The sequence below is a fragment of the Coffea eugenioides genome, chromosome 8, assembly GCF_003713205.1.
Source record: "Coffea eugenioides isolate CCC68of chromosome 8, Ceug_1.0, whole genome shotgun sequence".
Lineage (NCBI taxonomy): Eukaryota > Viridiplantae > Streptophyta > Magnoliopsida > Gentianales > Rubiaceae > Coffea > Coffea eugenioides.
In genome coordinates, this window is record NC_040042.1 from 8,574,701 (window position 1) to 8,589,670 (window position 14,970).

At 43.6% G+C, this 14,970-nt stretch overlaps 2 protein-coding genes across 2 annotated transcripts; both read left to right on the forward strand.

The window, feature by feature from the left end:
* The first annotated feature begins 838 nt into the window (after nt 1–838).
* LOC113780142 lies at nt 839–3,496 on the forward strand. Its single transcript, XM_027325955.1, has 3 exons — nt 839–1,287; nt 1,924–2,697; nt 2,788–3,496. The coding sequence occupies exons 1-3, from the start codon at nt 839–841 to the stop codon at nt 3,494–3,496; spliced, it is 1,932 nt and encodes a 643-aa protein (XP_027181756.1).
* A 6,779-nt stretch (nt 3,497–10,275) lies between these two features.
* On the forward strand, nt 10,276–12,846 carry LOC113780143 (putative receptor-like protein kinase At3g47110). Its single transcript, XM_027325956.1, has 3 exons — nt 10,276–10,399; nt 10,696–11,823; nt 11,927–12,846. The coding sequence occupies exons 1-3, from the start codon at nt 10,276–10,278 to the stop codon at nt 12,844–12,846; spliced, it is 2,172 nt and encodes a 723-aa protein (XP_027181757.1).
* The last annotated feature ends 2,124 nt before the right edge of the window (nt 12,847–14,970 follow it).

Consider the following 14,970-nt stretch of genomic DNA (forward strand, 5'->3'; position numbering starts at 1 on the left):
CCTCTCGTAGGATTCGGGGGACACGTTGTGCATCCCGAAGGGATGGTGACCCTGACGGTAACCGTGGGGTGTCACCCCCGTTGCCGAACTAGGTCAACTTTATCGTGGTGAAAGCCGACTCCCCGTACAACTTGCTCCTGGGCCGACCCACGCTTAACGCTTTACGAGCGGTGTACTCTACATACCACATGAGTTTTAAGTTCCCCACCTCCGCGGGGGTCCCCGAGATAAGCAGCGACGTCTGCGCTACCCGGGAGTGCTACCTCGCCACTTTACAAGCGGCCTCCCCATCGACCTCTGATAGAAGATCCGAAAAGAGGTCAGACATCCTTTCGATAGATTGCCTCGATCCTCAGCAAGTTGGCAAGCCCTCGAGGCTGGAGGCTGGGGATGAGGTGGAGGAGATCTCCCTGGACCCCACGAAGCCAGATCAGACGGTCCGTATCGGCATCCGTCTACCTGGCCTAATCAAGAAAGGTATGGTGGACCTCCTCAAAGAGTACCGGGACGTCTTCGCTTAGGCCGCAGATGAGGTCCGGGGAGTCCCGCATCACCTCATGATACACGAGCTGAACGTCGATCCCCAAGTCCGCCCGATCAAGCAGAAGAGGAGGCACCTCGGCCCTGAACGCAGCCAAGCTATAGGTGAAGAAGTGGACAAGCTCCTGCCCGCAAAGATAATCCGGGAGGTCCAATATCCGATCTGGTTGTCCAACCCGATCATGGTCAAGAAGGAGGGGGGGTTTGGAGAATGTGCGTTGATTTCACCGATCTCAATAAGGCCTGCCCTAAGGACTGCTACCCATTGCCTAAAATTGACACCTTGGTGGACTCGGCAATGGGTTATGAAATCCTCTACTTTTTTGATGCCTTTAAGGAGTATCACCAAATCGGGATGAGTCAAGAAGATCACGAGAAGACGGCCTTCTATACCGATCAAGGCGTTTATTGCTACACCACCATGCCTTTCGGACTGAAGAATGCCGAGACCACATATCAACGCCTGGTTAACCAAGCTTTCAAATCCCAAATCGGCCGAAATGTTGAAACTTACGTGGATGACATCCTTCTCAAGAGCCAAACGACCTCCACTTTCATGTCTGACCTGAAAGAGGTCCTTGAGATCCTCCGGAAGACTCGAATGATGTTAAACCCCAAGAAATGTGTTTTTGGGGTCACCTCGGAAAAATTTTTGGGTTACCTCGTCTCAAGGCGAGGCATTGAGGCTAATCCAGATAAAGTGAGAGCGATCCAGGAAATGTCTCCACCTCGATCCTTCCGTGAGGTGTAGAGGCTCACAGGGCGGTTAGCGGTCCTGAACCGGTTCCTGTCGCAGTCAGCCTCCAAAGCATTGCCTTTTTTCAAGGTTCTCAAGAAGGCCGACAGTTTCTCCTGGACTAAAGAATGTCAACAAGCCTTTGAGCAACTAAAGGAGTACCTTCACCACCTCCCAACGCTCACCTCGCCTCTACCGAGGGACAAGTTGATTTTGTATTTGTCTGCCGCGGTTGAAACTGTGAGCACCGTACTAGTAAGGAAATAAGGTGTACAAACTCCAATTTATTACGTCAGTCGAGTCCTCCGAGGTCCGGAGAACAGGTATACGCAAGCGGAAAAGCTCGTGCTGGCCTTAATCCATGCAGCCCGCAGGCTTAAGCCCTACTTCTTAGCTCATCAAATCTGCCTTCGAACTGACCAACCCCTCAGACAAGTCTTATCACGCCCAGAGGCTTCTGGACGCCTTACCAAATGGGCCATCGAGTTGGGGGAATATGACCTGTCTTATGAACCTCGAACGGCTATCAAAGCTCAAGCCCTGGCGGATTTTTTGGCTGAACTCACTTTCGACGAGGTAAATAAGTCTACTCTGGCCCCCGCTGAGCCTCAGCAGTAGATTCTGCATGTGGATGGCTCGTCTAACAGTGAGGGTAGTGGAGCGGGCTTGCTTCTCGAAAACCCCCAGGGAGACGTATGTTCATATGCCTTAAGATTTGACTTCGCTGCTTCTAACAACGAAGCCGAATACGAGACAGTCATTGCCGAGCTCCAGTTAGCCCGCAAACTCGACGCTGGGCACATCTTGGTTTACAGCGACTCCCAACTCGTCGTGTGCCAGATACTGGGTGAATATGAGGCCAGAGAAGAGGTCATGCATCGCTACCTCTCCAAGGTCCACCAGTTGATCGCACACTTCGAGTCTTTTGAAATTCAAAAGATACCACGGTCGCAGAACAAGCGGGCCGACGCCTTTTCTCGGCTTGTTTCTACCTCGTTTTCTGACTTGAATAAGACCGTTCTTGTGGAAGTTTTAGCCGAGCCGGGGTACCTAGGAGAAGTCGTGTACCCCGTCTATCCCGAAAACACCTGGATGGGCCCTCTGATTCGATTTCTCAGTCAGGGGGAGCTCCCTGATGACCGAGCTGAATCGAGGAAACTTCAACGTAAAGCCGCTCGATACGCTCTCCGACAAAATCTCCTATATAAGAGGTCATACCTCGGCACATGTCTGCGGTGTATTACACCAGAAGAAGGTCAAAGGATCCTCCAAGATATACATGAGGGACTCTGTGGTGCTCACGTCGGCTACAGGATGCTCGTAAAAAAAACTCTGTTGCTAGGGTATTTCTGGCCTACCATGAGGGTAGATGCCCAGATCATGGTCCTTAGCTGTCCTGCTAGCCAGCATCACGCTCTTGAGTACCACCAGCCGACCAACCTCATGATCCTCATCACCTCGCCATAGCCATTCGAACAATGGGGAACTGATATAATCGGCCCATTCCCCAGAGACCCGGGCAATTACGCTTACGTGGTGGTAGCGGTGAATTATTTCACCAAATGGGTCGAGGTCGAGCCTCTGAGGACCATCACTGGGTCAGCCGTTCAAAAATTTTTCTGGAAGAGCGTGGTCTGTCGCTTCTGCCTACCCCGGGTGGTCATCTCGGATAACGACAGGCAGTTCGCTGATAATCCTTTCAAGGCGTGGTGCGAAAACTTTGGAATCAAACAGCATTTCACCTCGGTTGGACACCCTCAGGCCAATGGTCAGGCTGAAAACTTCAACCGTACTCTCCTTCATGGTTTCAAAATCAGGCTACATCGAGCCGGATCATCCTGGATGGAGGAACTTTCTAACGTGTTGTGGTCTTACCGGACCACCCCGAGGTCATCCACCCAGGAGACCCCGTTCTCCTTAACGTATGGGTCCAAAACTGTTGTCCCCGCCGAATTCATTACTTCGAGCCCACGAATAGCAGTGTATGCCGCCGAACTCAATGAAGAAGAACGACGAGTTGACATCGACCTCGCCGAAGAGAAGCGTGACATGGCGGCGGCCAAAGTTGCTCTTTATAAAAATATTCTAACTGGCTACTATAATGCCCGGGTTAAACACCTACGGTTCAGTTCGAGAGACCTGTGCTCCGGAAGAATTCGGTCAGCCGAGTTGAAACTCAGGGGAAACTTAGCCCCAAGTGGGAGGGAGCCTACCGTGTAGTCGAGTCCAGCCAAAACGGATATTGTAAATTAGCTTACCGGGATGGTTCTCGGGTGCCTCGAACTTGGCACGCTGAGAACCTCAGATTGTATCACCCCTGAAGGGTATGTACTCTGTTAGTTAAACTCATTTGTTATTTCTCCCTTAGTGTTATTTTATTCTATTCTAAGTGAAAAATAAGGGGACAAAACAGCGGTAAAAAAGAAAAACAAAAAGAAAGCCGATCTAAATTAAAAAGGCAAAAGTACAAAGTTATATTTAAGTACAAAAAGAAGACAGAAGACCGAGGTCTAGAAAGCTCCTGGGCATCCACGACCTCGGCCCTTGGGTACAAAATGGAATGTCTCTAAGCATTCCCTGCCCCAGAGCCTGGTTCACCCGTTGTTTCTCCCCCCACCCGGCGTCCTGCTGGCCTTCAGCCTCTTCGCCGGTTTGGTCCCCTTCGAGGCCATCGCCTTCCAAGTCGAACTCTTGAAGCCACTTGTTGAACTCGGCGCGGACCTCGGTTAGGTCTCTTCCGGCTATGATGCTTTCGGCCATGCGGTCGCACAGCTCTTTGGCATCCTCATTATAGCTCGGCGTCTCTTGGAGAGACTCCAGCTGTTCAGGAGAGAGGAAGGGCGCCGCGTCATTGACTGCCGTGGTGTAGCCAAACATGAAGTTCGGCAGCGTCAGTTCGCTGAGGTCGCGGTTGAAAGACTCCGACTTGCGGAAGGCTTCCAAGGCTGACACCCCGGCCATCTCTATAGCTCTTTTGGATGACTGCTCCTCCTGGGCTCTTCTCTCTTTTTCTTCACCGAGGGCGGTTATCAAAGAGTTCTTTGTCACCTCGGCCCGGTTTCTGGCCGTCTCGGCTTTATCTCGCTCCAGTTCGGTGGCTTTCAGCCTCTCTTCCATCTCGGCAATTTTCTTCTGAACCTCGGAGGGCGGTTCGTACGTCTCCATTATGTTCCCATAACGCTGAATCATCTCAGCGAAGAAGGCCGTGGTGGATGCCCAGGAAACTGAGGCACTCTGCATCAGCTCGTCAGGGGTGAGCTTCCTGGCATAAGTGTTGTCTCGCGGCAGCACTGAATGGACGAGGAGCTCCTGTGCGACCAGAGGGTTTTTGCAGCGGTCGTTGACATTGATGTTCCACTCCGAGCACCATTGTGCTCCGGAGTGCCTCTTGAGAAGGCACGTGGTGGAGATTGAACAACGAAGACCCTGTGACGGGGTGAGTTGGAAAAGGCGTTACACCCTGACCCCGAGGTGGAGAGGCTATGGTCACTCCTCGAACGGGGACCCCCATCGGAATGGCTGAGGCTTGGGATCTCCCTGGAGTGGCCGAGGTGCGTGAGCCTTCCCCCACAATCACCACCGGAGGTACGCGGCTCGCCGTTGTTGTGGCAGTCTTCTTGGCCAGCCTGGTGGAGGGCTCGGCAGTGTCCTTGCGTTTTTTGATCTTTTGGCCACCTCAGCTGCCGTCCCGGAGATTATCAAGTCAGAAACTCTCGTCACTGCGAAGTACGAAAGGAGAGTTAGTTAGAATCAAGGAAAATAAACAAAAGAAGGGAATGGAAAAGTACAAGGTTTCTGTAGCCTAGAGGAGAAGAAGACGGGGTGATCCGAGCTGATCAGAGCTCGGCTGAGCCCGCCGTCAACGAGAACTGCCTCGGGAAAATCCCAGCAGTTGATCTTGAGGCCCGACCCCGCCAGTTTCTTGAAATTGCTCTCCTTCAATTTACCCGGAGAGGTCTCCTTGACCGGGGTGGGAGGCCTCCACCAGAACCCTCTAGGGAAATCCTCAGCCGGAACGAAGATGAAGTTTCCCTTCCATTCCTTTATCGAAGTAGGGGCATCTACCACCAACTTCGGGATCTTATTCCCGAAGTAAAACCAACCCTTTTCACTTTCGCTGTTTTTGATCGAGTAACACCGGCGGAAGAGGTTGACAGTGGGGTTTATTTCTTGATGTCGGCATAGCAGTTGGAAGCCGACGAGAACGCGAATGGCGTTGGGGGTGAGTTGAGTGATTCTCACCCCCAATACCTCAAGCAGTCTCGAAGAAACCTTGTGGTGGGCATTCTGAGCCCATCTTCCAGTTGATCCACATAAATAGCTACTCTGCCCCTTGGTGGTAGTGCGGCTGACTGATCTGGCCGAGGCGGATAGATGCTGTAATTCCTCCTCCAGGGATATCGGCGAACCACCTCGGCTACCAGAGCTCGATTCATGATGCTGCCAAATGTAGGCATTTGGCCGTAGTTGAGTACTGATAGATTCGGAGGGGTGGCCGGCTCTTGCACACCTTCATCCCTGGGAACCTCGTCGCCGAGGTCGTCGTTATAAAGGACCTCAGCTTCAACCTCCATCTCTTCTTCCTGCTCTTGGAGTGACCCGGTCTGGTGGGACGCTCCGGCACCCTCTTCTCTCGATTCGGAGGTAGTCCTCTCCTCGGATGGGTCGGGCCTCTCTGCCTCGGTGAAGTCGGGCCTTACTATCTCTTTGTGGGTACGAGCTGTCCTAGCCATTACTAAAGAGGGAGAAGTGGACTTACTCAGAAGATATGGTTTAAGAAATTGCCGAAGTGAAAAGACACAGAAGCGAAGCTCTGAGGTGATTTTGGATTTCTGGTAAATAGTGAAACGGTAAAAAGGGACTCCTATTTATAGGCTAACAGGGGAAAAATGAAAAGGCCATATCTTTGGGATTCTCGAGGATACGACCTCTCTCCTCATTAATGAGGACACTGTTCATCTGACCGTTGATTTCACGTCCATCCATAGGTCCGTCATTAAAGTTGACAGCCGTCCTTTCATTTCACTTCCAGCCGTCCCATCCGCGCAGTAATGACGTGTCCTGGCTGTACTCCGTGTCCTGCACACTTGTCAGCCTCGGGAAGTAACTATCTTGGGAGGCAATGATCTCGCCCTTCCCGAGGCTTGGGGGCTCAGTGAGGATGGTCGTTCCACCTCGGATAGTCCGGGGTGGTACTTCTGGAACCACCGCCTCGGCAATCCCCCTCGGGTCGTGGTTTCAGGAAGTGACCTCGACCCGGTTACCACCTCGGCTAGGATCTTCTGTCATCGAGATGAAGTGACGAATAAATGTCTGACCACCGAAGAGGTGGGATGTGACCTCTGACACCTCTGACACCTGACAAAGCTGCTCTGACACATGCGTCGCCTGACTCTGACAACTGTTTCGGCGCGCCTTTTCGCTGAAGCCCATCACATCAACTTGATGCACTGCCCATGGCAGATCTCTAGGGACTCGTGCCAGCAGTTTCTCTTTTCCTGTTTATCCTCTATAAATACTCAACACTTCTACTGAGATGGGGGATGACCAATTTCTGGTAAAGCAATCCATACTGACTCTCTCTATTACTAAACTATTCTTCTGATCCCGAACTGACTTAAGTTTCGGAGTTATACCGGGGGATTCAGCCCCTCTCGTAACCCAAGCAGGTGACCAAGACCACTATGACCTTTTCAGCTGTAGCACGTCCAGCTCTCGGTTCACTCTAGCCGGTCAGAATTCACCTCTTCAATACTCACATGCAATTTCAATTTATTTTTAACGAGCCAAAGTAGGACATGCCTGTACTTTGCACACAATTCGGTAGCTAAGCTTGCTTAACCGAAAAATTCATTCAAATTGGCCCATTCATCATTAGAGCCTCCATATCCATGATAACCTTCCATACAATTTCCAAACAATAGTTCATGCCTTTCTCTATGCAAATAATTTTTGCCACAAAATTTTTCAACAGAGTCATCCACTCCATAGATATTTTCATGCACGTTTTCATTCAAATCTAAACTTTCACTGACAAATTCTTCTTCATCAGTTACCTAAAATAATGTATGCAACTCATCATTTTCAACTATATCAAAAATTTCAAAAATCTCTCACATATCAGTAAATATATCTTCTTTCAAATCAACTTCCTATGTCAAACTAAGTTTTGACTTACGATCGGACTCATAATCAAGTTCCACAGAGATCTAACCATAACCATTAAAGTGATTGAGAGTCGACAAAGACTCATATAATATTCTTCAATCATGGATTTTAGCATAATTTTGAAAAATAACTTTGCCTTCTTTTTCTTATTTTCATTCAACAAACCATAGAAAGGATTTATTTTAAGAATTTTGACATATTTCTCCACTACTGGCTCCATTCTAATCTTTCATCATACATACTTAGCGTGTGTAAAATTTTAATTGTTTTTACTATCCATGGCAACTTGAAAATAAATTACGTACCTTCACAAACAAACTTTTTTCCCTACTTGAATTTCGTGGCCCACTTGCAGTAACAATCACAATCAATAATTTGGCATAATTTTTTTCCCCGATCACTATAAAAACACAATTATTCAACAGGATTTTCTTATCTTTGTCAACACTAACAATCTTAATAGAGTTCGTCTTTTTGAACTTCTGTGCAATTGGGGTCAATTTTTCCCTAATTGTCAATCAATGAAAGAGTACCCAAAGACCAACACTTGTGATCCAATTCTTCAATATACACAAGTACTGTCCTTTTGTGGTATAAGTTTTTCTATCACAAACTCTGCATACCCTCTAGGTATCACAAACACCCTAGAATCAAACTTTTGATCCTAGAGCCTTGATACTACTTGTTCACACAAAAAAAAAAATCACGTAGGGAAGGTATTAAAAGCTTCACAAACTAATAAACAAGAAGGAAGTTGCAAACGCAGATAGATGATAAACAACTTACTAATACATATGCAAGAACCGAACAAGGCACGAATGTTTTGGAGCAATGCTTAACATATACTACTGTCTCAACTATTACATGGGATTGCTCAATTGAACCTTCAGCCATAAGGCCATATATATAGGAAAGAAGCTAACAAATCCTTATTAGACTTTACTACAATAAACTTATTTTAATTAAAACACAACTTAACTCAATTTCCTAAACCAATTTTGGCATTAATTCTAATCTAGTTACTAAATAAAAATATATTTCTAAAATTACTAAATTTCTAAATATGCTTGATTTATTTTTTGTCAACAGTTACTTTGTTTGTGGTTTATTTGATAGTGCTGGTGATCACAGAATACATAGCAGAGCAAAAATTTATCTACAAAATTTATAACTCGGTCTAATTAAAAAAAAAAAAAAAGAAAGAAACTTTCAGTTCGGGTTTGATTTATCAAGGTTTTCAATTGGGTTGGTGTTGTCTTTTGTATTGCTTGTAACATGAAGATTGCTTTGGGATAATCTACCAGTGGATTACAGTTTGGAGCTGCAAAATTCGGAACGGATTAATCACTGAAATATCTTTTTGTAGCTTTTGTTTCAAACTTTACATCTAAAAAGTTCTAAAGATATTCTTGTTCATTAAAATTTAACATTCTGAATTTCAGTGTGACCGATCCATTGTCTGACTATGGTCAGCAGAACACAGTCATGCAAGTTACTCTGGCAGAACGAAAAGTTAAGACGAAACGTTAGAAGGCAAAGGGATTGATTAATGAAGGGCAACTTGGGCATTTTGAGAAAAATCTCGCTGGCAGAACAAATAATCGCTTCGGCAGTTGCTCCGGCAGTTGCCAGCCATCAGAATATGCTAAGAAAATCAACAGACTGGGACTTTAAAATGTAGAAAGGGGCAGGGAAATTAGAATTCAAAATCTCTATGTTCTATAAAAAGTTAGATTTGGAGACAGTTGTTTACGCAAAAATGTAAAATTTTATATTAATTTGAGCAATAACATTTTTTACATGAGAAAAAGCTCTCAAGTACATGAGAAAAACCTATATTATATACAAGAGATACAAATAGAATTAATCAGCTAAGGAAATTGAAAAAGATAATCCCCATTCCAAAGCTATTAGACAATTGTCATTAGTTTCAATCACATAAAAATTAAACATAAAAAGCACAAAATTACACGCAAGTGCACATCTCTATTACACACCATATATATATATATATATACACCCATTTTTTTAATCAATTTTGTAATAAATTTTTTCTATTTGTAAAGGTGAAATAATTAGAGAACTAGCAATTTTTGTGAATTTCATTGTGTGGAGAAATAAAAAATGATGGCAACTTTTCTAATGGATTTGTGTGTAGAGAGCAAATTGGAAAAGAAGGAAAGAAGAATAAATGTAAAGTTGAGTCTTTGTTGATGGGTTTTTATTTAACTACGAGAAGTGAAATGGGTGTCTATGATTTTTAATGAATCTACTTAATATGGATAAAGTGATAAATAAAGAATAATGTTAATTCAATACCTTTAAGAAATACAACTAAATATCTTATTGAAGGATAGTGGGGGCAATATTACGTAATTATGGGGACAAAGATATGAATTTGTATATGTAAGTCATATATTTTGATGGAGTCAGTGAGGGCAATTGCCGCCATTGTATCTCCGTCACATGAGATAGGGAAAAGGTATATACACACACAAAGAACAACGACTTCCTACCGAACAAAAGCAGTAGGCAAATAAATACTAAAGAATGACGACTTCATACCTAACAAGGACCCAAAAAAAATTTTCAAAGGAGAATGACCCTGGATTGTTGTTAAACCGATATGGAGAACAGTAGTATCTAAGCATTATCTGATTTCCTGTGTTACAACAATTGCAAGTTCAATTTTCCAATTAGAATGTCCAAGATGTACACAATTATTCGACATTTGAATCCCTTCGGCATTTCAGCTAATAATTCTTGTCCGTCCTCTGGAACTTGAAATTGCAGAATATGGAATTCTATTGCTTGAATTGTTTACAGGGAAAATGCCTACTGACAGCATGTTCACAGAAGATTTTAGTCTCCATAGTTATGTTAAGACGGCTCTTTCCCATCAGGTAATGGAAATTGTTGATCCAAAGATCTCAATGGAAGCAGAATCCATACCAGGCATAATCACCAAAACAAGCAAAGGCAGCAGCATCAGTTAGGAGGAATGCTACCTATCGATGTTTCCGATTGGTATTTCATGCTCTGCAGAAATTCAGATGTCCTCAGTGGACTACAAGCAATCCCCTGTCGCTCACTCACTGCGATGCATAATACCAAGGGAAAGGTCATTTTCCTGCTTACGCCATGAACAGGAAGAGAGGATACTAGTCAACTTCTTATGAAACATCAACCACGGGAGATGATGCATATGCTTTTGTTGCATATATGCGTTAACTATCATATATTCTGAGTAGTTAATTATGCATATCTGCTTGACATCAAGGGTCTAATAAAAGGAGATCCATTCCACGCTCTAAGCTCCTGGAATGATTCCATTCATTTTTGTGATTGGCGTGGAGTCACATGTGGCCGGCTTCATCAAAGAGTCACTGTCTTGAATATGTCATCATTTCACTTGGTTGGTTCTCTTTCTTCCTCCATAGGAAACCTTACTTTTCTCAGAGAACTCAATATTCAGGATAACAATTTTCATGGTATGATTCCTGAAGAAGTAAGCAGACTTTTTCGGCTTCAGTATCTTCGTTTTGCCAATAATTCGTTTGAGGGAGAACTTCCATTAAATATCACGGGTTGTTCAGAGCTAAGTATTCTTGATTTAAGGGGTAACAGGCTCATCGGGGGAATTCGAGATGACCTGAGCACTTTATCTAAGCTTTATGCTCTGAGCCTTTCCAGGAATAATTTCTCAGGTAGCATTCCACCATCTATGGGTAATATTTCCTCTCTTCAGATACTTAGCATATCAAGAAACAATCTAGGTGGAAATATTCCAGCCGAGATTGGTCGGCTTTCAAATCTGCATGTCCTTGAGCTGTCCTCAAATAAACTTTTAGGTGCAGTTCCTCCTCAGCTCTACAACATTTCGACTCTCCAGATCTTTTCTATTACTAACAATCTATTAAGTGGACAGTTTCCTGCTACTGTGGGATTGACTCTTCCAAACCTTACTTTATTTTTGGCTGATTTGAACCAATTCTTTGGATCAATTCCAACTACATTAGCAAATGCTTCAGGGCCCATAAAAATTAGCATAGGAGACAATTCACTCACAGGACCAATTCCACAAAATCTAGGTAGCCTGAGAGAACTTCAGGTTTTGCATTTTGGCCATAATCCCCTTGGAACTGATAAAGCAAATGATATTAGCTTTATTTCCTCCTTAACAAATTGCACAAATCTACAAATATTGAGTTTGTCAAGAATTCAAATTGGAGGCATACTACCAACTGCCATTGCCAATCTTTCAACCAAACTCACATCTTTGTGGCTGAATGATAACATTATATCCGGTAGCTTACCTTCTGGGATTGGAAACCTTGCAAGCTTGGGCTATCTCGATGTACGTAACAATTCTCTCTCAGGTATTATTCCTGATTCTGTGGGGAAACTTGTCGGGGCAAATTCCAGCTTCTTTGGCAAAATTAAACTTCATCAGCACTCTAAATCTTTCCTATAATATGCTAGAGGGTGAAGTGCCAATGGATGGGATCTTTGCAAACTATAGTGCCTTTTCAGCACTGGGGAATGGAAAGCTATGCGGAGGAATCAAAGGATTGAACTTATCATCTTGTCCTAAACCTACCAAAAAGAAAGCAAAGCTGTCTACTCCTATAGTAATAGCTATTGCCATTACTATTCCTCTAGCTATAGTTTTACTACTCTTATCTGGCTATGTAATTCATAGACTAAGAAGCTCAAAACAACAATTACCTGTTACCTCTGCAGCAGAAAAACAGAATCAGAAGCTCTCATATGCAGAATTATATGATTCCACCTGTGGTTTTTCTTCAGAAAATTTGATTGGTGAAGGTAAATATGGCTCTGTTTACAAAGGGGTCCTCAAACCTGGTGAGCAAATGGTTGCTGTTAAGGTTCTTAAGCTCCACCAACATGGTGCCCATAAGAGCTTCTTGGCTGAATGTGCAGCATTGAGAAACATCCGCCATCGAAACCTTGTCAAGATCATAACCTCTTGTTCAAGTTTAGACTTCAAGCACAACGATTTCAAGGCTTTGATTTTCGAATATGTGCCTAATGGAAGTTTAGAGAATTGGTTACATCCAAGTTCAGCTGAGGAAGAGGAACAAAGCCTAATGAAGCTCCAGTTGATACAAAGACTGAATATTGCAATCGACATTGCGTCCGCCTTGGATTACCTTCATAACCATTGTGGGACACCGATTATCCACTGTGATATAAAGCCGAGCAACATACTTCTAGGTGATGATTTTCGTGCCTTGGTTAGTGATTTTGGCCTAGCAAAATTTGTTTCCTCCATCGAAGGTAAATCCCATCAACATCAAAGCAGCTCAGTAGCAATTAGAGGAACAGTTGGATATGTTGCACCCATGGTTCGAAGTCTCGGCCGAGACCGAGACTGTTGAATTGTCAAGCATTGCGGCTTGACTTGTGTGGCAAACATTTCCATCCCACATCGATGACAGCCAAGGAAAGCCTTCCGTTGTTTTCCTATAAATAGGGAAGCGTATGAAGGTTTAAGGTGCACCACTCAAGAGAGTAATATGGGCTATTAGCTTCTTGAGTCATTTAGCCCATTCAGTCAAATATTTTAGGCTCTCTTGTTTTGAGTTTAGGAATATTTTCTAAACTCTTTTGTAAGTGCCTATTGGCCTAGGAACCACTTTCCTACGGTCTTTTGTATTTCTTCTTCATAGTAGAAATATTGCTCATCCCTCGCCCGTGGACGTAGGTCAATTTGACCGAACCACGTAAATCTTCTGTGTCATTTATTTGCTTTGTTATCCGTCTTTATATGGTCGGTTTTACCGCCTAATTATTATATGGCTGGTATCTACCGCCTATATATTATATGGTCGGTTATACCGCCTACTTTGTGCTAATTTGAGTTTGTCTATTCCTGGCCCGGTCCTAACAGAGACGACTTAGCCGAGTCGTCACCGTCTCGGCCCCTACCGATACGATACCGTGACGAAATGATACCGAAATACTTGACTCGCCGAGAAATCGGCCGAGTCGTCACCTTGACGGATTGACTCGGCCGAATCACACCGAGTCACTCCGAGTTATCCTGAGTCAAGACGAGAAATCAGTCGAGTCACACCGCGACGGATTGACTTGGCCGTTTCTTTTGCTATTTTTTAATTATTTTTATTTAGCATACTTTTTTATATTATTAACAATTTTTAGAATATTAAATACGTTAAAATTTACGTCTCACCGAGACCGCGGCCGATATGCCGAGACCGATGTGGAACGTTCTGGGCCGCGACCGCGACCGCGACCGTGACTTTGAACCATGGTTGCACCAGGTACAATTACATGCCTTCTTAAGTTTAAACAATCTTTCAATTAGAATGTCCGAGATGTACACAATTATTCGACCTTTCAATCCCTTCAGCATTTCAGCCAATAATTCTTCTCCGTCCTCCTGGAACTTGAAATTGCAGAATATGGCATGGGTGGAGAGGTATCAACCCAAGAGATGTATACAGCTATGGTATTCTATTGCTTGAATTGTTTACAGGGAAAATGCCTACTGACAGCATGTTCACAGAAGATTTTAGTCTCCATAGTTAAGTTAAGACGGCTCTTTCCCATCAGGTAATGGAAATTGTTGATCCAAAGATCTCAATGGAAGCAGAATCCATAGCAGGTATAATCACCAAAACAAGCAAAGACGGCAGCATCAGTCAGAAGGAATGCTACCTATCGATGTTTCGGATTGGTGTTTCATGCTCTGCAGAAATTCAGAGGGACAGGATGAATATTAAAGATGTCCTCAGTGGATTACAAGCAATCATGAATGAGTTTATTCAGGTTATAAATGAGAGCCAAATGACATGAGATGGAGCAATGTGAATTATAGTGCTTAGTTGTAGATAAATCTTGCACATTCCACTCTTTAAATGCTTTGAAGTTGTACTCAATTTGATTGAATGTATCTTATAAAGTTAAACCAATTTTTGTGATGTATATAAAAGAAATCAACAAGAAGATCCTATTTTCAATCCAAAGTTGATTAATTGGTTCTTGGAATTTTACTTCTACTAACCTAAAGAGAGTTATCTACCTTGATTTTTCTTATTCTCTTTACTCCTCAATTTGATAGATCAATAAGGACACCAGTTTATAGAAAGCTGTTGGCAAGGGAATATTTGTAAATACTTTCAGAAAATCAAGAATTGCAATTAGGAATTTGTTGTCCGTGTGAAGAGTAAAGGTTGAATATGTGCACTTTTTATGTTAGTTCCAAGCAAAGGGGAGAGAATGCATAGAAAAAATTCTTCAGAGCCAAGTTTGACTACTAAATTAGTGTCCGAGTATTGCAATATCTACACATTAAGAAACAAAAAAAATATCAAAAGAAATAAAAGCATAAAAATATGAAACGAAAATAAATGAAAACCGAAACTGGCAAGTGAAGGCTTATTTCACTAAATATTATTGTTTTCAGTTGAAATTAAGGGGCTGTTTGTTAACCTTTGTGTATTTACATTTGTATTTTTAATAAAAATAGAACAATACTC

What these genes read in the sequence shown, in the direction of transcription:
- LOC113780142 (XM_027325955.1), top strand. Translation starts at nt 839, where the DNA reads ATGGGTTATGAAATCCTCTACTTTTTTGATGCCTTTAAGGAGTATCAC. An exon ending in CCTCGATCCTTCCGTGAGGT is followed by an intron (nt 1,288 to 1,923) that starts GTAGAGGCTCAC and finishes CTCGTCTAACAG; the next exon opens with TGAGGGTAGTGGAGCGGGCT. An exon ending in AGCCAGCATCACGCTCTTGA is followed by an intron (nt 2,698 to 2,787) that starts GTACCACCAGCC and finishes CCCATTCCCCAG; the next exon opens with AGACCCGGGCAATTACGCTT.
- LOC113780143 (XM_027325956.1), top strand. Translation starts at nt 10,276, where the DNA reads ATGCCTACTGACAGCATGTTCACAGAAGATTTTAGTCTCCATAGTTAT. An exon ending in GGAAGCAGAATCCATACCAG is followed by an intron (nt 10,400 to 10,695) that starts GCATAATCACCA and finishes TATTCTGAGTAG; the next exon opens with TTAATTATGCATATCTGCTT. An exon ending in ACGTAACAATTCTCTCTCAG is followed by an intron (nt 11,824 to 11,926) that starts GTATTATTCCTG and finishes ATAATATGCTAG; the next exon opens with AGGGTGAAGTGCCAATGGAT.